The sequence below is a fragment of the Trematosphaeria pertusa genome (assembly GCF_010094035.1).
Source record: "Trematosphaeria pertusa strain CBS 122368 unplaced genomic scaffold BU26scaffold_16, whole genome shotgun sequence".
NCBI lineage: Eukaryota > Fungi > Ascomycota > Dothideomycetes > Pleosporales > Trematosphaeriaceae > Trematosphaeria > Trematosphaeria pertusa.
The window spans coordinates 942,646-967,575 of NW_022987227.1; the positions used below are offsets into that span (position 1 = coordinate 942,646).

Below are 24,930 nucleotides of genomic sequence, written 5' to 3' on the forward strand. Positions count from 1 at the left end.
GGCGGCGCGTAGAAGATGCGAGATGCGGCACAATAGACGAGACGAGGGAAAATTGAGATGTCGGTTGAGCATAGAGCGGCGGTGAGCTTGTCACGCGAGCCGGTGAGACGACGGAAGGAAGCTGAAAAGAGAAGAATAGCGAGGCACGAAGCCGGTCCGAGGATGTCGAGCGTCCTTCATTACCGGGTGGTGTAGGGCAGCTGGCAGGCGGCAGTAGCACTTACATGACAGATGCTGGAGGTGTTGATCAGCCGCGCAGCAGCGGATGTAGATGTGGATGGCCAAGCAACAGAATGGGAGTCGATCGATGCGGAATAGTTTACGCGGCGGCAAGGGCTGCAGGGCTGGCTGAAGGCTGGAGGCTGGAACCATGAGCGAGCGAGCGGCCGACGAGACGTTGCGGCGGAGGGCGTGGCGTGGAGAGTCCTCAGGGCTCGCTTGTAACGGCGGGCCAACCGCCAGCCCGCACACCAAACGGCCGCGGGACGCCTGGGCGCGAAACAGTCTGCTCCCATCTCTCGTGCATCACGACCAACCGCAGGACGCCTTTTTTAGGAACCGCATGGCACATTAGAGTCGCGATGTGATGCAGCCCGCCGCAGGGAAATCCCCTCCCGAGCAGGCCGAATAGGCGACGCTCAACCACCCGCACCCCGGAGCAAACGCCGCCAGATGATACGCTGCGCGCCCACGGAAGAAATCCCTTACCATGACACGCATTGCCCGCCAGTCACCCGCCGCTTCCCATGCGAATCACATACCGGCTATCGTATGCGCCCCGTAATCCCATCACTATTGCGCCGCATTCCCAAAAGAACCTCATCGGCCTCACCGCCCGTCTTGCTCCCGCCCGTAAAACCTCGGGCGCTGCATAATGAACCGGCCCGGACGAGAGGCGGTTCCCGCAACGCCCCGGCCGCCGTCGCCGTCCCCGAGCCCGGCCATGTGGTGTCGATATAACTGCCGGCCTCACTTGTTGCTGAAGAACGAGGTGATCTTCCGGCTCCCGTCGCCCTTGGACGGGCTTGTCTTTGCTGCACTACCGTTACTCGTGGCGCTTCTGGTACCCTTCTTTGCAGCCGGCTTTGCAGCGCTCTTTTTGGGGGATTGGCTGGATGCCGGAGCAGCCAAGGTGGACATCCTCCGCTTCTGTTGGGGAGCACCGGCTGCTGTGTCACCATCATCGTCGTCTCCTTCGCTGCGCTCTCGTTTGAGGTCTTTGGAGACTTCTCCGGGTGATGAGCGCAATGTTGCTGGAACAGGCAATGGAGCATTATCTTCGCTACCTTCCACGCGGTTCGTTGTTCCACGAGCTTCATTGACGCCGTGCTCCACCTTGATTCCCTTCTTGGTCATTGACTCGCCAAGCTCATGCTCGGTTTTCCCGATAGCTTCCTCATCCTTCTTTGCCTTGGCAGCTTTTCGTTGGTTTCCGAAGAAGTTGGCGATGTTGTTCTTGTTCTCCGCGCTGTTGATGGGCACGACGAAGGATGGCGAGTTGTTGCCGACCTTGCCCACCTCTTTGCTCACAGGGAAGCACTCCAGCTCGCCTTCAAATGGCTTCAGGAGCGACTGCAGGTCCTTACTCCACTCGGTTCGATTGGGGTCTAGCCACGTCCTGATTGCCTCGGAACCGTTCTCGAGGATGACCGGCATGCGGTCGTGCAAGAACTTAAGCTGCTTGTTCGAGTCGGTGGTGATGACGGTATAGGTATACAGCTTTTCGTCGGAATCTAGTCACCTGTCAGTCGAGCCTGATGCCCGGGCACACAAACGTGGCACACCAAGTCAGAACCTGGGAATGCTCGCGCTACAACATGCAGCCGATTGCTACAACATGGCTAGCGAGAGTGGCTATGTCTGCCTCTGGCATGACAGCAGACGGCGGAAATAGAGAGGCATGTGATGGAAGAGCGTGCTCTGGCGGTGTGCCATATCCATGCTTGTGCGCCTGATGATATAGGGACGAAGACCAGACTCACCCTCATACCGGACGCAGTCCCACAGTCCGGCGAAGCACATTAGTTGCCCATCCTTGCGCTTGGTAAAGTGCGGGATCTTCTCCTTGCCGTTCTTCTTCTTTAGCCATTCGTAGAAGCCCTGTGCAACCACTATGCACCGCTTTTTCTTCTTCATGCTTGTCCACATCCCGCGGTCCTCGCACAGCGAGTCGTCACGGCAATTGATTGTCTTCAGCATCGAACCGTAGTCGGGATTGCGCTTCGTCCAGAACGGAACCAAGCCTGGGGGTAGCGAAGCATGTCAGCACATTGCTCACCGCTCACTATCGAGCCGGACTCGCAGAGCATACCCCATTTCATCGCCTGTAGCTTGTACTTTGTGTGGTCTACGCGCCCATCCGCGGGTACGACTGTCGCCTTTTCCGTCTTGCCCTGCTCTTGGTTGTCGCCCTCTTGCTTATCCTCCACCCTGCTGCCGCCGTAGTCGGGACCGTCTGCTCGGTACACTAAGCCGTGATAGCCAGGTGCGAAATTGTAGCTTTGGCGCACGCTGTCGTCGTCGGGAGCCTCCTCTACCGGCATCTGCGACTGCTCGAGCTGTTGCCGCACCTCGGAGGGCCGCTGCGCCGCGGTTAGCCACAGACACTAAAGTACATGCGGGTGCTTACCAAGGCCAGTACGTAGCGGCCGCACATTTCGCGGTTATGTTCAGAGCGATCAGCGCATTGCTTGGTGGAGAGAGCTTGCGGAGGTGTAACTCTGCGCGCGACGGTGATTGGCCGAAGCTCGACGTCATGCAGGCGCGCTTCAGCCCTATGCGGGTCGCGCCTGCCACTAACTTTTTCCGACATCACCGTTCGACCATCGCCCACACCTCGATTGCTCCCCTCAACACAGCCTTCTTAACATCCACATTATGTTCTCAAGGGCTGTTCCTCGGACGGCTTCCCGTCTAAGTCGCTTTGCGCATTGCGAAGCCCACCCACCGCGCCATACCTTCGCAAACCTCCCTGGACGAACATGGAGACCCGTCCAACAGCACCTCAGCAGGCGATACAAGGCTACAATGCGCGAGCAGTTTAGGGCTCAATTCCGGAGAAGCCCAATTCTATTTCCATTTGCGGTCGGATGGTACACACTCTGCCTCCCCCGTCCTCAGGCATAGCTAACAGGAACAGCATTCTCGCCATCTCCGGCTGGGCCGCCTACTACATCCCCTGGTACTATCAGAACGTCATCCTCAGGCCGTACCACAACTTTCCCGAAGAAGTCGCGAAGAAGCTCCGCCGCGCCCTGTTCTACAGCAGAGGGAAATACCTGGACATCAAGGAGGCAAACAAGTACTTTCGGCAGGCATTGCACACCGCGAATGAGCTGGGCATGGATCCCTTCAGCGACGAGATAATGGGCGTGAAATACACAATTGCTGCGCTGTTCGAAGATGCGGGATACTATGCGCTGGCTTGCGACGTGCTCGAGATCATGCGGTCCGATTGCCAGCGCTGGATTGACGAGTTCAGCGACAAGCACTGGAACGACGGCAACAGGTCGCGGGTAAAGAAGAACATGGTCCAGATCAACGTCAAGCTAGCGCAGCTGTACAACTGCAAGTATGTGAACGAGCCGGATAATGCCGAGAAACGCCTCGTCGAGGCGGTGGAAAGCGCACTGAGCGAAAAGCAGAGGCGCGAAAAAGAGGGTGTAAAGCAAGGCGAGGGCGATTGGATGACGGATGAGGAGATGGGAGCCACGCTGGAAGGTATGTTATCTTAATCCCTCACCGTCTATTCTCGTACTACCCCACGTTTTGATGTGCAACCACTCACGCATCGCAGCTCTCGGCCAGCACTACGAACAAAACGACTCCCATTACCTAGCGCTGCCACTCTTCCTCCAGGCCCTAGCGCTGTGTCCTCCGACCTCATGCCACGGCGTCGTCTTGAGTAGGTTTGACAGCTCCCTTGCATTGCCTTCAGCTAATCGCACTTATAACAGTGAACAACATCTCCACATGTCTCGCTCAACAGACGCCACCGCCCACTTCGTCATCACCCTCCTCGCCGACATCCTTTCCGAACAACCCTCCCCCTCCGCGCGCTAAACTAGTCGAACAAGCACGCCAATGGGCAAGCAAAGCATTAGCCCGAGGGAGAGCTATACAACCCCCCGACAGGAACGAGGAATGCGATATCGGATGCGCAGTTGCAACCCACAACCTAGGCGAGTTCTACGAGATGGAAGGTAGGATCAAGGAAGCTCGGCAGAAGTACGAAGAAGCGGCGTCGCTGGCGAAGGCTGTGGGATTTGCCGAAGGACAAGTCAACGCAAGAGCAGGGCTGAACAGGCTGAAGGAGCTAGAGAAAGCGCAGAAATAAGGGCTCTGTGGCTGTGCTGTACAAGTAATGGGTAAGATGTCCGTGAAAGCGGAGATTCACAGCTTCTGGTCTATGCAAGTATCAGATCCCCTTCGCCTTTTAGCTCTCTATACTCCCTATAGGGGTTTTTTTTACCGTGTCGTCTTATCCTCATCTACCACCTCCCATCCGGTCTTCCTTCGCTCCCCCCTAGTGCAGTATAAAATACCCCTCCACCACCTCTCATCCTCTGCTCTCCTCACACTACTGACTCCGCATCCGAGTCTCCAAAACTGCGAGCAGAACACCATCATGGAGCGTGTCCCCGGAGCCGGAGGAGATCTTTAAACGCAGCGTGAACGGCTACTCTAAAATTCAAAAAGTCTCCAACAAATGGAGTGTTCTCGCTTCCAACACTGACGCTCAACATCAAATGGACATGCGGTTGCGAGCGTAGGGTCTTAAAAAAGTCGGACCGGTGAAAAGATGGAGGCGTATGGGGTCTGCAGAGAGGTTGATGGAAAAAGTCACTCTATATTATCGTCATGCCTGGTCGGATCGGGCTTTTGCGAGCAGGGAGGTGCTAAAGCCTTATCAAGAAGTCTTTCATGGGTTCGGGAGGAGTCCCAATTTCACCCGTTTTCCCCATCCCGCACTCTGCATTCGCGCCTTGCACTTTCTGCGGGGATCCGCATCCGCTCAAGATGATGCACCGTTTATAAAAGCTCGTTCGTCTACTCACTTCTTTTCTTTCTTTCTTATGCTTTCTCCTGGCAGGCTACATCGTCCTGCTAAAAGTCCTCTTGCTTGGAACGCATGGGGTGTGGACTAAAACACGAAATTGAGATCATCATGGTGCCGTCGAGTCAGGCTGGACCTCTCAACTACTAAAAGGACTTGGGTGTTGAGGAAATGGACGGGCGGTGCTTCGCGGCTTTTCTCCCTCTGGTTCTTTGCACTAAAATTAATGAGCCGCAACCTCCATGAAGCTCTCCACTAAAGCCTCAAGCTTGATGTTGATGGGGCCGCCGAGCCTTGGCCTCTCAACCACCGAAAAGACAGAGACTTTGAAAACATGGAAGGGCGGCGCTTCCTTCGCGGTCTTTCTCCCTCTGGCTCTTTTCACTAAAATTTATGAGCCGCAACCTCCATGGAGCTCTCCACTAAAGCCTCAAAGCTGGATGTTCATGGCGTCGTCGAGTCTGGACCCCTTCACCACTACTAAAAGCTTTGGGATTCGCGTGAATGGGCGGACGCTCCTTGGTGGCGGCACTAAAGCCAAAAAAGGAGTCTCCGACGCGGATGCGGAGCGCTGCCCGCGTTCGCGGAAACTGGGAAACTGGTTTGATCTGAGCAGTGTCGGTCTGAATGGCGCTCTCGCCCGGGAAACGTACACTCGTTGTCGTGATGGCACGAGCGCTGTGTTGGTGAGGTGTATAAATCTGGCCAGTCCGCTAGGGTTTATTCCTCACTTCTTCACTTCTTCACAGCGCTGTCTTCGCTTGCGGAGACTAAAACATCAGGACGGGCTTTAATAGGCTGGGGATTCTGAGGAGGAGTCAGTTCGCGCTCTAAAACTCAATATGGAACGATAGCATGTCCGGCTGGCAGTGGGTGGGATTGCACTCTGAAGATGGAGAGATCGAGCAGACATGGCGGAGCTGACAGCGGGAGCTAAAATTCATTCCAAGACCAGCGTATGGAGTGGAGGGATCGGGTTGGGATAAGAATAAGATTAGAGCGGAGGGACGAAAACAAGGCTGGAGCTGAGGACATGTGCCGGCGAAGAGAGGCTTTCAAAGTAATTTGGAAGCGAACGATGTCTCTGTGGGCTAGTGGAGGAGTCTAGAAAGTTTAGGGGTTGTGGCCAAGGGAAAAACGGGGATTCAATGGCCCAGTGTATACCCCCACTTCCTGGCTCTCGCAGTTCTTGGGAGCATTGTCGCCCCAAGGTATATAAACGCCTCGCACCCGCCGGTTCGGTCTTCTTTCCTCACACCTCACTCCACCCTCTACGCTGTCGTGGCTAAAAAGGGTGAAACTGACCCCAAATATCGTCTCTAAAAACCTTCAGCAATGGCATACATGGGCTTGCGTCCTCCAAAACGAAGTTAAAGAAGAATCGACGGATCAGCTCTGGCACCAAAAAGTCTCGAGTACACGGCCTACGGAGGGCGTGGAAGGCGCTTCGACACTATCTGGCTCTATGTTACAATGAACTTGTAAAAGGACTTGCATGCAATTATGTGTGGTTGAGACTGTGGCTTCAAACCTCAATGCCACTGCCGGCTTCACCATGGTGTACAGTGTCCAACGAAAACGCATAGCGCGTTGGTCGATGGAGGGGTTCTACAACGAAAGAACATTAATCCCATGGCCCAAGCGAGGAATCTAAGAGCTCTAAAGGATGAAGCAGCGCTGGACGTCTTTGGCCCCTGCTTTGATGTCCGATATCAATCAGACGGGATTCGCGTATATAAAGACGGCGCAATCTGCCTCTTCTAGCTTTCTTACACTGCTCTCCTTTTGGAGCTCGACTAAAAACCAACCGTTCCGCGAGCATGGACCGTGTGCTCTAAAAATGGGTCCATTTCCTTTCGATAGAAGAGTCTGTTTCTCGAAAGGATGCATCCAATCATCTCATGCTCTGCCTCCTCGTTGTGGATTCCAATAATACCAAGCGTCCGTGTCAAATTGGTCTTACGGAAATGCTGAAGTAGGAATCTAAATTCATCACTGAAGCATAGTGTTGGCGAGCAGCATCGAATCGACGTGATAGTACTAGCGCAAACGTACAATGTATGGTCATCCTCCTTCCTCCTAGCTACCGCTGCTGCTAGAGCGGAATAATCGGAGCTGACCGCCCGCATGTGTTGGTGTAGAAGGACGGTCTAGTCCTTCCAAAGTATGACCGTTTGCGAGCATTGCTTGCATGTTGTGTCATCCGTTTAAGGCTCGTCTCAGAGCCCCAAAATCCTAAGCGGCTCATCATTCTTGGTTCTTCGCTAGCACACACCATTGATTACTTGATGATATGCTTTGATTCTCGAGACAGAGGACCTCTTTGGATCGATTATGTAGTACTTTCGTGCCCATAGCTCTTCAATATTCGTATTTCCGTCCCTTCAATGCCTTCTGAGCTTCGCAAACCTAACTGCACACAATCGGGAAGATAGCTTTATGTTTCGTCATTCGATTCTTCCCCGAGTCCAGCAGGGTGGTTGAGGGGAGTAACTCCGAAAGAGACACACATGGCTTGGGAAGATGCTCTCTTTTAGAGCTTACGAAGCCATAATTATATCGATTGCGACTGAGAGGCAGTTTATTATCAATTGGGGAGAAATAGACGAAGGCCCTCCATTCATACATTGGACTGATTCCGAATTTCCACAATACGCCTCGAAGTCGTTCTCACGCAGGCATCCATGCGATTCCAAAGCTTTAAGGGTCTACTCGGGGGCATATATAGGAACGGCTCGGCAGCTTTTGGTCGCCTGGATTCTGCCGCGTGCTGGGAGTTCAGGGATGCTCTTGTTCGGAGAGGAGGCGGCCTCATGGGAGGGAAAGTGGGAGATCTTATTTTCGAGCAGGGGCCGGCGAAACTGGGCTGCTGGGCCCACGGCATGGCCAGTGATTGATATTTCTTGCTTTTTAAAACAGGAAGTCCCTCCATTAGTCTGTGCGATGGAGGATTCGTAGGCAGGCAGAAGGGAAACGTGGTCTTTCTCTCCCTGTCGTTCTGATTTGGAAAAGTCGTTTTGGGTAGCAATCTGCTTTCACGAGAAGAGAAGTAATTCATGCCATCGTTGTTATTCTTTTTGCGCCCTCGGACGCGACGACACGAACATACAGAGCCCCGTCTACATTTTGAGTACTCCGGGGCCGCAAGAACTACATTTACGGTCGGTAGTTGTGTTTGAAGTCACTAGTCTAAGCAAGTAGCTTTGGAGTCCCACTCCTGCATGACTTCATGGGCGCAGGGATTTCGACCACCAGGAGAAGAACTCATCATGGGACTCGCTTGCAATTTTCTTCTCTGATTCCCTCATATCCCAAGCCAAAGAGCGGCAGACATACGCCGATAGGCGAGTCGATTTGCACATCTTCGGCTCTGGCACGCGTGGACAGTATGTCTGAGATAAGGGCCATGGTGTTTTCCAACGCTATGGCTGGTCTGGGCAATTGCTTCGACAGTTCGCAAATAGAGTTCCTCCATTCATCGGACAGCTCAGTCTTTTGTCCGACAGCACCCGTAAGCGCAGGAGGGAGTTTGAACAGATGCCCATTCGTTATTGGGCCAGCAGGTTTCCGCTAGGAACGCGGTCCCATCAAGCGGTCCACACAGGTTTTTGGCTCACACATTCCTAAGTCCAGTGGATCTTTGAGGACGGCGCAGTCCTATATGTCTCTTTCCAAATTTGACCGGTCACGGCGGAAGTTAAGGCGAATGACCGAGCCAGGAGTGGCGCGGCATAAAAGCAGGAGGCCGGTATTTTAGAACGAGGAAAGAAGGAAAACCTGTGACCGAATATCCACCGTTTTGGTATTGCCCTGCAATAGTAATCCCTGAGCTGCTTTCCCGCACATATGTCCTCTCTGCTGTTGTTTTCGGTAGGAGAAGGGCGATTCATGGCGGGATACGTCTTGTGCTTTGGACCCGTACCTCGTCTTCCTCCATGGTGAGAATCGATTGTGTTTTGGAACAGGGATTGTTCGGACTTCGGGCGCCATCTGGAGCGGAACATGGATGGTTTCGGCTGGAAACTGGAGATTTCGAACGCAAGAATCCAGACTGGGCATGTGTTCTCTTGGAGCACGCTTTTGATCGAGCGCATGAAATAATGGGCGATCCGATAGTAGAAACGCAAGGGAAGTGAGAAGGCCAACTCCGTCAGCCTGTTGAGCAATCGTTTTAGAGGTCGGCAACCTGAGAGTATGAAGAAGGAATCCAGGGCCAGCACCTCTAGGCTAGTTTATACACCCCGGGCAAGTGGCTGCTGGGACCTCGGACAGTCGATCATCGCGTTCTCGCAGTCCAGCGACCTAGCTAGAGCATCCGTCCCTCTCAAAACCAAGGATATAAATACCGCCTCTTCCCCTCTCCCACCTTCTTCCCAAACTCTCCATGTCGCTCACTAAAAGACTACCACACGCTAACATATGGCCTCCCCCTCAAAAAGTCATTTACTTCATTCCAAATACGTCCGCCTCCTACTTTGCAAGGTCGAACAACCGCAGCTGCACCTGTCCATGTCCCCTGTGTAGTACCTGGAGTGAGCGAGTGGTAAATATGTGGCAGAAAGGAGTGAAGGCCGGGCGAAGAGCGGAAACCCCACCAATGGCATTGAGAGTCATTTTAAGTCCAGGTCCACCTCGCACCCGCACATACCCACCGGTCGTTCTTATTTTAGTCTTCCTAAAGAAGGTCTAGGGAACGAGAGGATGTAGTCTCGCAACTCAATTCTCTTTTTCTTTTATACCCTTAGTTCGTCTGAGCTCGCGGGTGGCTCGCCGGCGGAGTCAAGTTCTTGGGACATAAGTGCCATCTGATATCTTTGTAGCATCCGTGCTACACTCTCTTCCCATTTCGGCTCCTGGCTGAGTCGGTATTCTCCCTTCCAAACATATGGGCTTTTGGCCTTCACGTTCGCTCCGGAGTATGCGTCGCAAGCGCCTCGAGTTCAACCGCGCGGTGCTGTAAGAAGCAGGATGGCTGTTGCGCAATATCGCTCGGGGATGCCAGGAAAATCCGAAGACACGTCGCAGAAGGCCTTCAGAATGTCGCCGGCAGTTGTAAGATGCCGATTGCTGTAAGCCGGCCCTTCCGCCAATCACAGCCCCGGAACACGTCTCCACTAGCTCGAGATGAGATCTCCCTCGGCAATATCAATCCAACCTCAACCCTATCGTCTGGTGTAGGATCCAACAACAGCATGGCCATCACAGAGAGAATATCAGAGCCATACGTCCTCGACCTCCAATTTCGCGGCTTTGTCGAGGGCCTTACATATATTGATAAGAAGACCCAGCAGCGACTCTGCCATTACCTGGGAGGCATCCCATACGGACTACCGCCAATAGGCCCCTTTCGTTTCCAAAAACCAAGGCCGCTGCCCGCATGCTACAGGTATGGGACGAGGGCGAACCCCGGGCGGTTTACTGGCGGTTGCGGCATGTGTCCGCAGCCGGACCCGAGCGACAACTTGGACGAGGGTGCGTGGGATGAGGATTGCTTGCAGACGAACGTTTGGATACCGGTTGGAAAGCCGCCAGCGGAAGGTTCGATATACAGATCTAACTAGTGCTTGTGCGACAATCTGACGTTGCTTTGCAGGATGGCCCGTCCTGTTTTGGATACGTGCGTACATCTACTGCTCATAGAACAACGCCCGCTCCACTATAGCAAGAAGAAAAGGGAACGTACTAACCGGTCCCCACAGACGGCGGCTTTCTCCAATTCGGATCGCCCATGGGCCTAGACCCTTGCGCCATGCTCTGCGAGACCAGCTGCAAAGCGATCATCGTCTCCCCCGGCTACCGCCTAAACATCTTCGGCTTCCTCGCATCGCCAGAACTCCTCGACGCATCATCTGACTTCGCCGTAAACGCCGGCTTCTGGGACCAGCGCCTAGCGCTCGAATGGACGTGGCAGAACATCAGCTATTTCGGCGGCGACGCATCGAACATCACCATCGGCGGCTACTCCGCGGGCTCGCACTCCACCTTCTACCAGCTCGCCTACGACCTCGGCGTCCCGGACACGAAGGCCATCGTGCGGCGGGCCCTCATGTTTTCCAACGGGCCGGGCATGCAGCCCAAGTCGCTAGAAGACGCGCAGATGCAATTCGACGAGTTCACCGCAAACCTCGACATCCCATCCGCCATGACACCGGCCGAGAAACTCGCCACGCTGCGCGCTCTCGACGCCAGAACGCTCCTCGAAGCCACTCTGAACATGAAATTCCACCAGTTCCGCGCCGTAACCGACGGCGCCTTCGTGCGCAGCGGCCTGCTCGCCGAGCTCGACACGGGCGTCTTCGCGCAGCGCATGAAGCGCCGCGGCGTACGGCTCATCATGGGCGAGTGCAGCGACGAGCACTTCGTCTATGGCACCTGGCGCACGCCCGCCAACAGCCGCGCGAGCCTCTTCCACCGCCTGCAGGCGGACTACCCGCTCAGAGCGTGCGAGGCCCTCATGGACTACTACTTCCCCAGCGGCGAACTCCCCGCGGGCTACAACGACTGGCAAGACGCCTTTGGCCGCATCTACGCCGACATCCAGATCCACCACCTGGAGCGCGGCATGGCGAACGCGCTGGTGCAGCACGGCGCGGGCGACCTGCTCTACCGGTACCGGATGGAGTGGCGCGCACAGTGCTGCGACAAGCAGTGGCCGCGCGAATGGGCGTCACGCATGGGACGGATATGAAGATCTGGTTCTGGGGGGACGGCGAGCGGCTGAGCAGGAAGGAGCAGGTGTTGGTCCGCAAGGCGTTCCATGAAAACCTTGCGAGGTTTTTGAAGGGGCAGGAGATGCAGTGGGGGACGCGGCATCCGATGCAGCTAAGGACGCTGAAGCCGGATGGCAGGATTGAAATTGAAGAGGACGGGTGGCTGGAGGAGGGACTGAGGGTTTGGGAGATTTTGAGGAGGGTGGGTGCTACGGGGCTGCCGAGGAGCTCGCGGTTATAATTTTTCGAAGGCAGACGTCTCGTTATCGTATATACAACGCTTTCGTCGAAGGGACACGCGTGCCATGTGCCCCAATTATTAGTGAGGCGCACGCGATTCCCACCCACGGCTGCTATCCCTCAACCAAACCTCCTCCCTCGCCACCCTTCCTTCCCAAATTCCAAGGCAACCTCCCAACATCGATCTCCGCGCCCCGAAAAACGCAAAACTCCACATCCCAAGCAACCCTCCTCTCCAGCGCTCTCCTATCCTCCTCCAAGCCCTCATCCCGCAACCTAACAAGCTCCCTATGCCCTTGACCCAGCATACTCTCCACTAGTCTAAGCAGAACGCACATCTCGAGGTAGTAGCCATAGGTAGCGTCGGCGACGAAGTCGTGGTGCTGGTGCGCGGTGAAGAAGGCGTTGGTGCGCGAGTGGAGGCTGAGATACTGGAAGACGAGGTCGCGAGGACATGTGGCGAGGTGGAGGGCGCGGGCGAGGCTGATGAGAGAGAGGAGGAGGCGCTCGAGGTTTTTGTAGGGAGGGCGTGGTGGCGAGGACGGGGCTGGTGATTGTGGGGTGGTTGATGCAGGGTGGGAACTGTGCGTTGGTGTTGACATTTTGATGAATTTTGTGGGAATTTTTGGCCTCTCGCGTGCGTGTGCGGTGTGAAGAGAGTGCGTGGAGTTCAGACTATGCGTCAGTCTCAGGGTGTTGGTTCGTAGAAGTAGTTTGTATCGCGCGTCCGGTGGCGCATTGTCCGAGTGAGGGAACAAAAGAGAAGAATGAGCGGAGTAGTTGAATTATATACTAGGTCTAGCTTTCCAGAATGAGCGAGGAGCCACACATTGGAATCAAGACGTCATATTAAGCGTTAACGACAAAACGAAAGAAAAATTTCTAAGTCTATACCATGGTATCTTGCGCCAAAACCAAACTCCTGTCAACCCAACGTCGCGACACCACGCTGGGACCGTAAGAAGCAACTAGCTCCAAAACGGACCAAAGTCCTCCAGCTGGCCCAGTACTCGCTGGCGTGCTTCTTCGTCTTTGCCGTCGCGGCGGATACTGTTTCACCATCAATGCGGGCTTGGTGGCCTATAGAGTGTAGTGGACGTACTTTACCTCACGCAGCTGGCCACTCTCAATGTCGAGCACATACCCGATGATTGGGATATCGTTTCTGACGTACGGCGAGTTTTTCAGTGCCTGAACGTCGGAGCGAATATTCGCATCGACGTTGCCCGCTGCGTAGGCACAGCCTGTTACGAAGTCAGAGACTGGCTAGAAATGACGGGATGGAATGCTTGCTGGTGTGCTGGACAACCACAATCATGCCGATGCGTGACGAATGGTCGATGGAGTAGAGGGAGTTGATGGCTCCTTCGGTACGGCCGCCTTGCGTTTTGATCACAGAGGTATTGTTGGCCGAGAGGTTAAAGTAACGGGAAGGGTCAATGCGTGCGTCGGACTCGTTGCAGCAGACTACATCCGTCAGTATACTAATCAGCGTAGTAGGCATGGTCAAGGGAGGGGATGGAATACTCACTAATGACAAGGCCTCCTGAAGGCATTGTTCGTTCTGCTGATGTGGAATCTTGTTGTCCGTCCCTGCAGTCTAAATCTTGGTTACTGATCTCGGTACTTGGATGATTCTGCTTCGTAAGGGCTCCTCTTATACAAAGCTAGTCCACCAACATGCCTCTCTCGTTTCTCTACGACCCGCATGCCACACCTCCCTTTCTCCATGGCAACTTACCAAAATGAACGAGCGCTGGGCCCTTCCACCCGAGGCAACCCAGTGTAGACACTTCTCGAACGCCTCAGTGTAGCTTCGTCACACCGCTGCATGCCATTGACCGCCTCATCCTCCAGATGTAGCTCGGCACCGAGGAAACATCTCCGTTTCGTGCGGGACGGCATCCCTCGGCGACCGCCACGCTAAGTCATATCCAAAATACCACCTCTTTCTACTACATCCCTAAGGTCTCTCCTAATCTGGATTGGTAAGGAGGCGACGCTGATATAGTTTAGTGATCTGCCTAGGGAGATATCTCGGCAGCCTTGCGCGCGTAGGCTTGCGCAAGAAACTGGGCATGATCTTGCAGCTCGTGTATGCGTGTAGATCGGAGATCCTAGGTAGGAAACGTGGAAAGCCTGTATGGGGCGCTGAGGCATGGCATTGTTGACTGTGACGAAATCGCAATACAAGAGCCTTGGATTACTGCTTTGGGATGACCCGTGAGGCTATTCGCTTGATTGGGGGATGGCTATTGGCTGGATGAGACTCGGTATCTCGGCCCAGATGATTAGAATCGTAGGAGATCCTGCAGCGGCCGCTCCAGGCACATGGCGTAGGAGCATGTATGAGCGCATATCGGCTAGCGAGCCATACCAACCATGCGAACTACGTAGGCCGTCCTATCGCCAAGCCGAGCGTTGCCTTTTATCCTCTTGTCAATCTTCAACGGCTGACCTATTTGGCGAGGATGACTGTGCAATTTGCAATGCGTGCCTTAACTTCGTGGCTTTCTTCTCCGCGGGAGACCTTTCGGACTGAGAGGAATCGTACGCTCCCTCTCCCGTTGTCGATAATGCGGTGTATACCAGGATGACCGAGTTATTAGAAATGTCGGTTTTCCGAGTTTTGCTTTTGTTCTCCGCGGCGAGCTTAGTTCACCGTGTACGCCACCCATCTGTTGCCCTGAACTTTAGTAACTGCAATGTAATTCAAATCTCCATCTCCTGCACGCAGGGCCCAAGCGCATGCCGATGCCATGCCGTCATGCCGAACGACCCGATAGCCGCACTACACCAATTATCGCCTACCGCTCTCGCCTGCCACCCCAGTATGCGGGCAAGCGTTGCATACCAACAAACATAAGCTGACCCTCAGCTTAATAAGCAAGCACCTGGCGGTGGGTGACGTCGTAGTATCGCGAGCATGTTTTTGTCGCTTCGGGTGCGCCTCGGGCGAGGCGAGGCGTTCGGCATGCGTGGCGATGGCTCGGGCAGGCCGAAGGGGGTCGGCGATGGTGCGGGCGACTGGACGGCAAGAGCGCGTTTGTAAGGAGGACCAAGGGGTTGGGAAGCGGCAGCGTGGTGGCATGGCGAGGGGAGGAGGCGGAGGATGTGAGTGAAGTGTGCTGCGGGTCGGAGGAAAAGGATTTATCGCGCATTCGATGAGGGGGGAACGACCAGGCCAGCCGGCCGTAAGTCGTAGACTCCGGTGAGAGAGCTCGGTGAGCGCCGTTCTCGCGGGAGGAAGCATTTATTTGGGGCTCCCTTAGAGGGTTTGCACTGAGGCGAGTAAATTTTTATGTTGTCTGGATTCCTGTTACTGATGTGGTACCGTCGGTGCTGGACGTGTGGTATGCGGTCGATATGAGCTAACGGCACAGGGGCAGAGTCATAGACGGTATCTATAGTCTTACGAGAGAGAATTGAGTAGGAAGATATAACGAGCAGCCAGACTTAGAGAGCACATTTGCACATATCCCCAGAGTGTACGGGCACCATGGATCTTCCCATTGGAGAGGAACCGCATCAGGTGGCTTCAACTACTAACATCGGAAGCTCATCACGGCAACAACAGGTGGGATTATGTACATGAACCAGGGGTCGACGATGACACATTTTGAAGCGTTAAGGATATCTCTTCTCTGCAGAGGCGCTCCATGCGAATCGTCCGATGCGATCTCACGCTTACTAGAGCGCTGAAAGCCCTTCTGGCTACCGAAGGCGCTCACCCACGTATAGCTGGCGAGCGTATGGAGTATTATTAATACAATAAGATATGAATAGTGATGTGTAAGCACTGCCTACAGCTGAACCCCAATGCGCCGGTGCTATGCATAATCCTTCAAAACAACAGGAAAGTAGCGCCTCCGCGATAGTAAAGTTGGGTATAATACAGAAAAGAAGGACCAGTAATGCGCCGCGAAATGGTTGAGCCGAAATTTATTCTTCGCCTAAACTAACGAAGCTCGAGTGTTCGGTGCGAGTTTCGCCCGCGATCTTGTTATAAGTTCTGTAGCATCTTGGATCCCATAATGCACAGAATCGGAAATGCCGCTCGCGGCCGGTCGAATCGAGTTTCAGGCGCTCTATCGTCTTAGAAGATCTTATGTCGAAGAACCGGATTGTACGTCAGCAGTATCGGGTCGCGTTGTTCGAGTGGTCGCGGTATCCGGTCTGGTGCTGGAAGGACCTCCGCGGCTGATCGTCTCACGGTATTCTGGAGGCCGGCTCTGCTCTATCTCGTCTCTTGAAAGTGTCCTGAGTGGTATTGCTAAACGAGTCGCAGGATCCTGTGCTATTCCATCATGTGCCGCTGTAACGTCGCTCTTGGGCTGATAAGGCGGCGGGGCTTCCCCATGCTCGTTGAGCCCCTCCTCCCGTCGAACAAATGCTGTCGTCTGATTATGTCTCCATGCGCCATGGAACCACCTCCGAGTGTTGATCCACCCGTCGAGGTCTCTGGCTAGCGCGTTCTGTCCGCTCAACCGCATCTGCTCTTTCCGCCGCTTTCTCCGTCGATGTAGCCACCAAAGGAAGACCGCCACCGCCACGCCAAACACGGCCAGGAATAAGAAGTAATAGTTAAATACGCTTTCGTTTCGCATACGCGCCGGGTCTGGTTGGTTGGCGCCCGGGAAAAGTTGCGGAGTTATGTCTTTAGTCGTGGTGCTCGTGGCGGACGATATCGTGGAGTTTGGGTGGGATGACGTCGTGGAGGTCGTCATTGAATTCGGCAGCTTAGTTCTCGAGAAAGATGTGTCAGCGGCGGTCATCGAAGCGCTGACCGTAGTCATGAACCCGGCCGTCATTATGGTTTCGACTGGGACGCTCTGGGCGGTAGAGTACTGGGGTAGCAATACGGCGAATAATAGCAACGACAACGGAAGGGCCGTGGCTCGATCATGGCCTACTGCCTGAGCTCTTGAGGGTAAAAAGCGCATCCTCGCGCGGGGTGACAGCTCCCCAAGGGGAGTGTCAGACCAAGTCTCGATATCGGTCGGGGTACAAGGTACGGCGGGGAAAGCGGAGGGAACGATGGAGTGGAAGAGGGATGGGGGAGGACTCAAGTCGAGAAGCTGTCAATCATGACTCCTAAGGAAGCCGAATTGAGGCGGCCGATGGTCTCCGCAAGCTTGCTCGCTCGCCTTCTAGGCAGAGTAGTGAGAGATCTTTGAACGATGATGTGCGGCGGAGGCTCACGGAAGCTTAGGCCCGAGAACGGATTGGCGCTTTTTCCATATGCGGGTCAATCCATGGACCGATCAGGGCCCAAGCGCCCAGCGATCTCGAACACCGTGATGGACAAGCACAGCTGAACTCTTAACCCAACGTCAGCCCGTCCACCCTCCGCAGCTGCCCTCCGCAAACGTCTTGCACAGGTCCTTCGCCATGGTCAAAGCAGTCCGAGGTAGGACTGATCCCTTCATGTGTGGCCTGCAGCTGCTGACGAACCGTGCAGGCACTCTCGTCAAATGCGACGCGTCTATCAAGGCCATGCTTGTCGACATCGACAGCAAGAACAATAACGAGTTCATCATCGAGGAATTGGACGAAGAGCATCTCTTGGTCAAGGAGACTAAGATCGCGCAGCTCAAGGCGCGTCTTCAGACCGTAAGCTTCAGATTCCACCTTAATCATGCAAAGCTAACACACTGCAGATGATAAAGGAGCGCCTCAAGAACCCAGAAGAGGACTCGGGCTCGGACTGATGACGGCCAACACAGTCATATTTACTATTCCGCTATCGACCTCCATCGGCCCCGCCCTTGAAGCTCCTCCGCATCCTACATCGCTCAAGACATGCCCTGCTTCTGCTCGGCGCCTTCGACGGCCGCGACCCAGGACACACGAGTGGGAGCATAGAGCTCAGCCCCCGGCTTGGCATTGGCCAACGCGTTGACATCGTCTAGAGTGCCGGTCTTATCCTTCCGTCAGCATTCGGCTTGCTCGCGACGAACGGACTACACACCTTGACAATCTTCAGGCCTGGGAAAGAAGGTCCCTCGCGCCACATGGTAGAGCCACAATCCGGGCTAGCATACGGTTAGAATGGCAAACAGTTTCTGCTCCACAACCACGTACCAGAAATGGCTGGTGATCGTATTGCCTCCGTCGGCGGTCTTCGAGTGCGTCTTTGTGGTACCTTGGGTAACCTTGAAACCGCTTTCGGGATAGATGGAGTTGGTGGAGTACGTCGATCCGGTGATCTTTCGGCAATCAACGCAATGGCATAGGGCCTTTGGAAGTCAGCTCAATCATCCGAAGCGGACCGGGACAACGCTGCGCACCTGCATTACGGGGTCGCCTTCGATCGTGTAGCGGACATTGCCGCACATGCAGCCTCCTTGAGCCATTATTGTTGAGGATGGAAGAGAAGAGATGAAGCTTGAGCAATTGAACGTTGAAGTGGGGAGGTTGAGCTTTGCTCTGGTAGTGATGTCTAAAACGACGCACAAGCTCTGGCTTTATACTTCGACAGCTACCCCGCCGCGCTGATCTTTGGAATCAAGCTGCGCCATCCGGGTCACAACTCCCCTCCGTCGGTCCAGCGGTCTTAGCGTCTATGCCAACTCCTTCCGACAGTCTGGGTCTGAAGACATGCCAAAAGAGTGAGCTGACCGCACGCAAGGCAAAAGGCGTAATTCAAATCTGCTAAGCAGGGGACGTTCACCGAGTAGTCATCCCAGGGGTCATGGAGACAGCGATCGCCGTGATGGGGTTAGTCAAGCTGGCTATTCGGCGTTCAACATGCGCCAAGGGTCGAATGCAATTCCAAATCATGCACGCACGTATACGGATCTGGTGTCAGAGTACGAGCACGGAGAAAGAAGAAGGAACATTTCAAGCCGTCTACAGGCGGACCGGATGTAAGAGGTTCTTCATCGTCCGAACATTTATGAAAAGCCAAGTACCACCTAGCTATTTGTATTGTGAATGTGACGTACCTCCCAACCTCCGCGTCGCGGGGTATCCTAATGCGGTTACCGTGAAATCCACGTGAAAACGAGTCTTCCCCGCGTTCGAACCGTGGAGGTATTTCACGGCCCTGCCTCATCCCGCACCCTCCACTGTGTACCGCAATGGAGCCCTACGCCTAATAATAATTCCTTATGTGCCTCTAACGCCTTTTTCGACAGCGCGTCAGACAACGCTCGATCGCGCACACCGCTATCTACACAGCACAACCACAATGGCCACCAACAACCCGCCCAATGTTTGGGGGCAGATGGGCTACGTGCCGCCACGCGGGCAGTGCAATTACAAGCAATCCATCGTGTCGCCGAAGTGTCCCTGTCTCCGTTTCATGCTGCATCCTCTTAAGGTACGCCTCGCCCGTTCGCGGTTCAGCCCCGTCATTCGGATTACTCAACATGACCAGCTAACTTCCAAATAGAGCACATCCAGCTTCGAGTGTGACGGCTGCGCCCACCATGCATCGTTCCACAACATGGAAAACAAGGAAGAAGACGCGATACGCAAGCGCTGGGAGCAGGAGGCGCGGGAGAAGTCCGAGCGGGAGGACGCGATGGCGGCCGCTCGGCCTCGCAAGCGGCTGAGAGAGATCGAGTATAAGGCCGTGGGTGCGGACGGAGATGTGAGGGCGAGCAATGTCCGCTTGATTGAGAGCGGGATTCTGACGCCGGAAGAGGGGGATACGGCGAGTGAGGCGGGCGAGAGTAGGGCGAGAGGGAGGGGGAGGAAGAAGGGCCAGGCTGCGGGGAGGGTGACGCGGGCGAAGGGGAAGGTTATGGACATCCCGGAGGATGATGAGGAGTACATCGAGCTCGACTGAGGTCTCTGCTCTGATGCACGCTCGCACTGCTGGGTGTTCTGGCGTTCACGGTCATGGTTTCTCGGTGGCCATTCACAACGCGTAACTGCACCAATTACTCTAGTGAGCTCAATAGCTGACATCAGTGCAGAAAGTTATTTAGTTGTCGCCATATTGTGCGGTTTGCCAGCGGGCAAAAAGAGCTGGTACAGGTAGAGAATGATATCCGGGTCTGCCATTTCGAGATGATATGTGGAGGTGGTATGGTGAAGTGTTGACGGACATAGGGTCGCGCGTCATAATATAGGTGTTGTCTATTAGAGCAGCTACCTGAGTTGGCATATCAGGAGCAGGTGCCTGCGATGCGAGAGATTGGCAACGATGAAAAGGCTGGGGAGAGGACGCGTCCGGATGCGGGAAGATTAGCGCTGTTCGTGTTTCGCTAGCGAAACCCTGGAGCGTTCCGGAAGATATATATACTCAAACGACACTCGAAGTTCTGCAGAGCATCTAAGCAAGAGCGGCAAGAAATATCTATGGGACGTTTAGGGCCACATCAAGAGCTGCGTTTGACATTGAAGCATACCTCCTCCCGGCGGGGCAGCAGACGAGACATCGTCACGCAGCTCCTGTTCGGGAAAAGTTCGGCGCCGCTGTACCGCCAATGTCGGCCCGCGTTTCGTAATCAATATCGCTCCGCCTCCGCGCGTTAACAGCGAGGCGATCTTCTTTGCGTCTTATGTGTTTTGCATCTCTTGATCTCGCCTTCAATTCTTCACCTCAACAGGCAATAAGACGTCTGGAGAATATGGCCGCGGCACTCAGGATTGGACAACGTTTACGGGGGCGTCTGGGAACGTATACCATTTTGAAGAGTCTACATAAGAATGTTTGGACTGCCAGGTAAGAACGCTTAGCAGCTCTTCAGTAATACTCACCTTGATAGCGGCACGAACGCGGGAATGGTCATCATCAAGACCGCACCGATAAAACGCCTTAACAATGAACGGGAGATATTGAACATGTTTCAGGGCTGCCCACATATTCGACCATTGCTTGATCAGATCGAAGAACCTCCAGCTCTGGTGTTGGAGTTCCTTCAGGATAACTTGCTCAAGGCGTCGAACATGAGAAGGTTGGAGAGGCCAGAGATTAAGTTCGTTGCAAGAGGAGTCCTTGAAGCATTGAATATCTTCCACGAAGCAGGTTATGTGCATACAGGTATGATTGCATCATCGAGAGAGGATCAGACATAACTGACTGATTTGCAGACGTCAAGCCTGACAACATCCTCGTCAACTATGGCAACGGGACGAATCGGTTCAGCGAGGTGGAGCTGGGTGACTGTGCAGACGCGTACTGTGTTGACCCAAATGCTGATCCGTTCGATGAGGGTCACGTCATTGGTGCAGCGATTTTTCGCAGTCCTGAAGCAAACCTCCAACTCCGGTGGGGTACCGCTACGGATATTTGGTCTTTTGGTGCTACAGTAAGTTCCTTCGATAGTCTACTACGTTCGACCGCAACTTGTAAGACTGATTAATACTCAATACAGCTCATAAGTCTTATATGGGGTCAAGACTGGCATATCTTTATACCTGAGGGTTATTCGGTGGATGACCCGGATTACCCCACCCAAGTGCTGGTTAAGCAAGCATCTATATTCGGCCCTTTCCCTCATAGTTATATCGATATTGCCGATGAAGAGAGACAAGGTATCCTTGCGGTTATTAACAACTATATTAACGAGAACGGATTGTGGAAACCTTTCTCGATGGCTGAAGATTCGGAACTTACCGTGGAGGACAGAAACTTCATCTGCAAGATCATGAGGATGGACCCAAGGGATAGGCCCACGGCGAAGGAGCTGTTGGAGGATCCGTGGTTTCACTGAACTCTTGGTTAATTTGCTAAGGCCGCATCAAGAACGCACACGAGCTTCCGGAGCGTTGGCCTCGGTCACCCCTGACAAGCGACGGGAATGTCGGATCGATACCCTACGTTGCCCTAGAGATGGGGCAGAGACAAATACTCTACGACGCTGGAGTTGATGTCTGCTTACGAGAAGCAGTACGTAGCATGGAGCAAATATCACCTGGCTGCCAACCGGCCATATAGCAGCTTAGCATGAGTTGACTTGATAGCATGGTAACGAAGTGGTATACCTCCTTGCACAAAGTCTGTTTCGCCGGGAGAGGATGTTGTTGCTCGGTATGTTCACTGGACTTAGAGATCAGACATGCGCTTCCCCGAATAGGTCCCTTCGCTTTCACTTTGCTGATACGCTGAGGATGTTTTCTAATGGGTGAGTCAGCGGACATTCAGTTGAGTGGAATCGGCAACAGGTGCACTATGATCTTTCGTACAGACTGTTGCCGCTTATCCCTCTGGCGTATAAGTGGCTAACCTCTATTAGGCATAGTTTGGACGCTCAGGCTGCTCAGCCTCTACTCAGGATCCTCTCACCCCAACTCAGCCACAGCTCAGGCTAGAGTAACAGTAGGTCTTTGTACAGGAGATAACAAGCTGCTCTCTTCATGTGGGATGCCTGACCTCCGAGAGTAGATCTATATGGTATACTAGGAAATCTCAATTGAAATGATATCCGATATTGTATGAAGCCATGACATCTTTCCCGCTGTTCGGTGCCAAGCAATGACTCGCGAGAGCTTCAAGCTCCACCCGCGGTCCACAACTTTACTTCACCAACCTACTCAACATGGTAGCTCGCCTTTCACAAAGATAGCCCCCGAATCTTCCACATTGTAGTCGCCCTACTAGCGCACCGAGAGCTCCTCCCAACCGTCACAATGGCGACCCCTACGCCGTCGACCAACACGCCGCAAAAGCACCTCGCAGCGCTCTCCTCCCCAGCTCCGCGCAGCGTCCCTCCAATCAACTTCGACTCACCGGCGGTGCTCAACATGCTCAGCGAAGGCGGGGTAGGAATGGGCATCAGCATGAGCGGCTTGGGAATGAGCCAGCTTGGGCTGAGCGCAAGCCAAATGGGACGCGCGGACGAGGACGAACGCAGGCGGAGACTAGAAAGCATAATCACGATGCTGAAAGGGAAGCCCGGGCGCGTGAGCGCGGAGAACATTACCGCGCTTTGCGGGAAAGAGGGCATCGTCGTGGACCACGAAGAGTCGACGGATAAGAGCAACGTAACACTCACGCTGGTCATTGGAAACGAAGCCATGTGCGACATTGCGATAGCAAAGGGCAATGTCATGAGCGTCAAGCTTGAACTCGCGTCCGACGACGATATCTTCAAGGACTCCGTGTCCAGGATTCTGTACAAGAGCCTCAAGCCGCCACCGGGAGTAAACAAGATCAATGTCACACTGGACCGCTTTGCGCATAATTTGGAGAAGCTGCTGCGAATGGATAAGCTAAGCGCGGAGAATGGGGGTGTCCCAGTCTATAAGGCGATATTTAAGGTTTATAACAGCCTGAGGAAACTGTTTGAGCACGAGAAGAAGATGACCCTGGCAATAATGGATGCGAATACGCCCAATGCAGGATACAAAGCCGAGAGGGAGGTACTATGCAAGAAGAGCGGGCGCCCGCGAATGAATGCTGGAACTTGTCTGGGGCTGTCGCTAGAGTACTGGATGGATCGGCGGCACCTGATACCCAAGAAACCGCGAGAATCGGCATCAATCAAAGGGAAAGAGAAGATGGACGTCGACTCCGAGGCCGCAGATGAGTATTCCGAGGATATAGACTCCGACACCAACAGAATCTATTCATTAACAATCGAATGCGAGTCATCTCCTTCATCAATGTACACACCCATCAGAATACCGGATTCTTGGTTATCCGAAGCCGTAGAGAAAGCGCCGGACGGCCCCGATGCAGACATCAACAACATCCTACTCAACACCTCTCAAATAGACTGGCTCGATCCCAAGCCCACCTACCTCGAACCTGTAGCACCAGCAGGAGACCACGATTCCATGAACCTTGGCAACGCGCCGGGTCGGCTACCCAATATCAGATTCGTAGCGCGGTTCAATCCGCCCCTCGTGGTTCCGTGGACGGAATATGTGCGAATCACACAGAATGTGGGAGTGGAGTATAATCCGCAAGATCTTCGCGCGACCACCTTCGTGGGTCTTGCAATCCGACCGGGCGATGTGGATCCGGCGATGATGGGTACTGCGGGTGGCTATACACCGGAAGTACGGAGCGAGAGGAATGTTCTAGTCCTGGATAAGGACGGGAAAGAGAGGCAGACGACGCACGCAAACTCGCTCTACGTGCCTAAGCTCGAGTACGCCAGGGCGCTAGAATCCCTCCCGTTCTCGCATCCGCGGCAACTAGTCGAGCTCTTGCCGACCCTGCGACAGTACGCCTTCACGACGTCTCTCCTACAACACACTTTCGTCTCCAAGGCCCCTCCACCATCGCCAAAGCAAACCTCCCACGCCTCCCCTCTCTCCCCCCCTTTAACCCCCAAGGAAACCACCCCCGCCCGTCCACCCCTCCAACTCGACCTAACCCTCTCCTACACAGCCCCCTCCCCGCGCCTAACCCTCCAACTCCCGCACCCCTCCTCGTCCACCGCTCTCCCTACAGACCCTGCCGCCCTCCTCGCCTCGCTCCTCGCCACCACGACCACCACCTCATCCCCCATTACCAACCGCCCCGCGCTCAAAGTCACCCTCGACGTGCTGCCCAACGCCGACCTCTACATCACCGAGCAGAACGTCGTTCCTCCGCACGCGGACCAAGGCAGGGACGCAGACGTAGATATGGACCGTGCGCACGAGGCGGACGAGCTGGTCAAGCAGCTGGCGAGGGCGCTGGATGTCTGTGCGGATTTGGGCGTTTGGGGCGAGTGGTTGAGGCGCGAGGTTGTGCGTCGTGATGGTGGTGGTGGTAGTGCTGGTAGATAAAAGCTGAGAGTCCGCGAGTTTTAGAATTCCAGCTTGTTTGCTTGCGGATTTGCGAATTTGCCCGCGCTTAAGAGTTGCGTTTTGATTTTGGGTGTGGGTACGAATGAGTACACTACACTGCCTACCTACGCTATCTACACTACCATGCCGTCCCAATTCAATTCAATTCAATTCAATTCAATTCAATTCAATTCAATTCAATTCAATTCAATTCAATTCAATTCAATTCAATTCAATTCAATTCAATTC

The 24,930-nt window shown here is 54.3% G+C and overlaps 12 protein-coding genes across 12 annotated transcripts; 7 read left to right on the forward strand and 5 right to left on the reverse strand.

Moving 5' to 3' along the window:
* Nucleotides 1-554: 554 nt before the first annotated feature.
* On the reverse strand, nt 555-2,713 carry BU26DRAFT_523488 (DUF159-domain-containing protein). The gene is made up of 4 exons (XM_033830060.1): nt 2,630-2,713; nt 2,312-2,582; nt 1,983-2,243; nt 555-1,733 (listed from the first exon to the last, which is right to left on the reverse strand). Exons 1-4 carry the CDS (start codon nt 2,654-2,656, stop codon nt 970-972), a joined length of 1,323 nt encoding a protein of 440 aa, XP_033678946.1. The 5' UTR covers nt 2,657-2,713; the 3' UTR covers nt 555-969.
* A 111-nt stretch (nt 2,714-2,824) lies between these two features.
* Nucleotides 2,825-4,550, forward strand: BU26DRAFT_465546 (uncharacterized protein). Its single transcript, XM_033825194.1, has 4 exons — nt 2,825-3,092; nt 3,140-3,720; nt 3,797-3,904; nt 3,957-4,550. The coding sequence occupies exons 1-4, from the start codon at nt 2,878-2,880 to the stop codon at nt 4,334-4,336; spliced, it is 1,284 nt and encodes a 427-aa protein (XP_033678947.1). The 5' UTR covers nt 2,825-2,877; the 3' UTR covers nt 4,337-4,550.
* A 622-nt stretch (nt 4,551-5,172) lies between these two features.
* On the forward strand, nt 5,173-5,934 carry BU26DRAFT_111156 (uncharacterized protein). The gene has a single exon (XM_033819406.1). The coding sequence runs from the start codon at nt 5,299-5,301 to the stop codon at nt 5,848-5,850; it is 552 nt and encodes a 183-aa protein (XP_033678948.1). The 5' UTR covers nt 5,173-5,298; the 3' UTR covers nt 5,851-5,934.
* A 4,289-nt stretch (nt 5,935-10,223) lies between these two features.
* BU26DRAFT_543357 (paraben-hydrolyzing esterase precursor) lies at nt 10,224-12,007 on the forward strand (the record flags this gene model as incomplete). The annotated part of the gene is made up of 4 exons (XM_033831687.1): nt 10,224-10,594; nt 10,650-10,679; nt 10,756-11,704; nt 11,782-12,007. Exons 1-4 carry the CDS (start codon nt 10,249-10,251, stop codon nt 12,005-12,007), a joined length of 1,551 nt encoding a protein of 516 aa, XP_033678949.1. The 5' UTR covers nt 10,224-10,248.
* Nucleotides 12,008-12,119: 112 nt separating this feature from the next.
* BU26DRAFT_569835 (uncharacterized protein) lies at nt 12,120-12,608 on the reverse strand (the record flags this gene model as incomplete). The annotated part of the gene is made up of 1 exon (XM_033833934.1): nt 12,120-12,608. One exon carries the CDS (start codon nt 12,606-12,608, stop codon nt 12,120-12,122), a length of 489 nt encoding a protein of 162 aa, XP_033678950.1.
* Nucleotides 12,609-12,840: 232 nt separating this feature from the next.
* Nucleotides 12,841-13,745, reverse strand: BU26DRAFT_111284 (uncharacterized protein). Its single transcript, XM_033819407.1, has 4 exons — nt 13,538-13,745; nt 13,300-13,473; nt 13,109-13,250; nt 12,841-13,056 (listed from the first exon to the last, which is right to left on the reverse strand). Exons 1-4 carry the CDS (start codon nt 13,560-13,562, stop codon nt 12,975-12,977), a joined length of 423 nt encoding a protein of 140 aa, XP_033678951.1. The 5' UTR covers nt 13,563-13,745; the 3' UTR covers nt 12,841-12,974.
* A 2,367-nt stretch (nt 13,746-16,112) lies between these two features.
* On the reverse strand, nt 16,113-16,781 carry BU26DRAFT_436278 (uncharacterized protein; the record flags this gene model as incomplete). The annotated part of the gene is made up of 1 exon (XM_033824168.1): nt 16,113-16,781. The coding sequence occupies one exon, from the start codon at nt 16,779-16,781 to the stop codon at nt 16,113-16,115; it is 669 nt and encodes a 222-aa protein (XP_033678952.1).
* A 616-nt stretch (nt 16,782-17,397) lies between these two features.
* Nucleotides 17,398-17,717, forward strand: BU26DRAFT_436640 (uncharacterized protein; the record flags this gene model as incomplete). The annotated part of the gene is made up of 2 exons (XM_033824185.1): nt 17,398-17,619; nt 17,667-17,717. 2 exons carry the CDS (start codon nt 17,398-17,400, stop codon nt 17,715-17,717), a joined length of 273 nt encoding a protein of 90 aa, XP_033678953.1.
* A 16-nt stretch (nt 17,718-17,733) lies between these two features.
* Nucleotides 17,734-18,593, reverse strand: BU26DRAFT_492860 (uncharacterized protein). Its single transcript, XM_033826135.1, has 4 exons — nt 18,297-18,593; nt 18,091-18,245; nt 17,978-18,041; nt 17,734-17,927 (listed from the first exon to the last, which is right to left on the reverse strand). The coding sequence occupies exons 1-4, from the start codon at nt 18,360-18,362 to the stop codon at nt 17,802-17,804; spliced, it is 411 nt and encodes a 136-aa protein (XP_033678954.1). The 5' UTR covers nt 18,363-18,593; the 3' UTR covers nt 17,734-17,801.
* A 605-nt stretch (nt 18,594-19,198) lies between these two features.
* On the forward strand, nt 19,199-19,801 carry BU26DRAFT_569839 (uncharacterized protein; the record flags this gene model as incomplete). The annotated part of the gene is made up of 2 exons (XM_033833935.1): nt 19,199-19,330; nt 19,403-19,801. 2 exons carry the CDS (start codon nt 19,199-19,201, stop codon nt 19,799-19,801), a joined length of 531 nt encoding a protein of 176 aa, XP_033678955.1.
* A 941-nt stretch (nt 19,802-20,742) lies between these two features.
* Nucleotides 20,743-21,674, forward strand: BU26DRAFT_436362 (kinase-like protein; the record flags this gene model as incomplete). The annotated part of the gene is made up of 3 exons (XM_033824174.1): nt 20,743-21,001; nt 21,052-21,269; nt 21,336-21,674. 3 exons carry the CDS (start codon nt 20,743-20,745, stop codon nt 21,672-21,674), a joined length of 816 nt encoding a protein of 271 aa, XP_033678956.1.
* Nucleotides 21,675-22,385: 711 nt separating this feature from the next.
* Nucleotides 22,386-24,836, forward strand: BU26DRAFT_523499 (uncharacterized protein). The gene has a single exon (XM_033830061.1). The coding sequence runs from the start codon at nt 22,591-22,593 to the stop codon at nt 24,679-24,681; it is 2,091 nt and encodes a 696-aa protein (XP_033678957.1). The 5' UTR covers nt 22,386-22,590; the 3' UTR covers nt 24,682-24,836.
* Nucleotides 24,837-24,930: the final 94 nt, after the last annotated feature.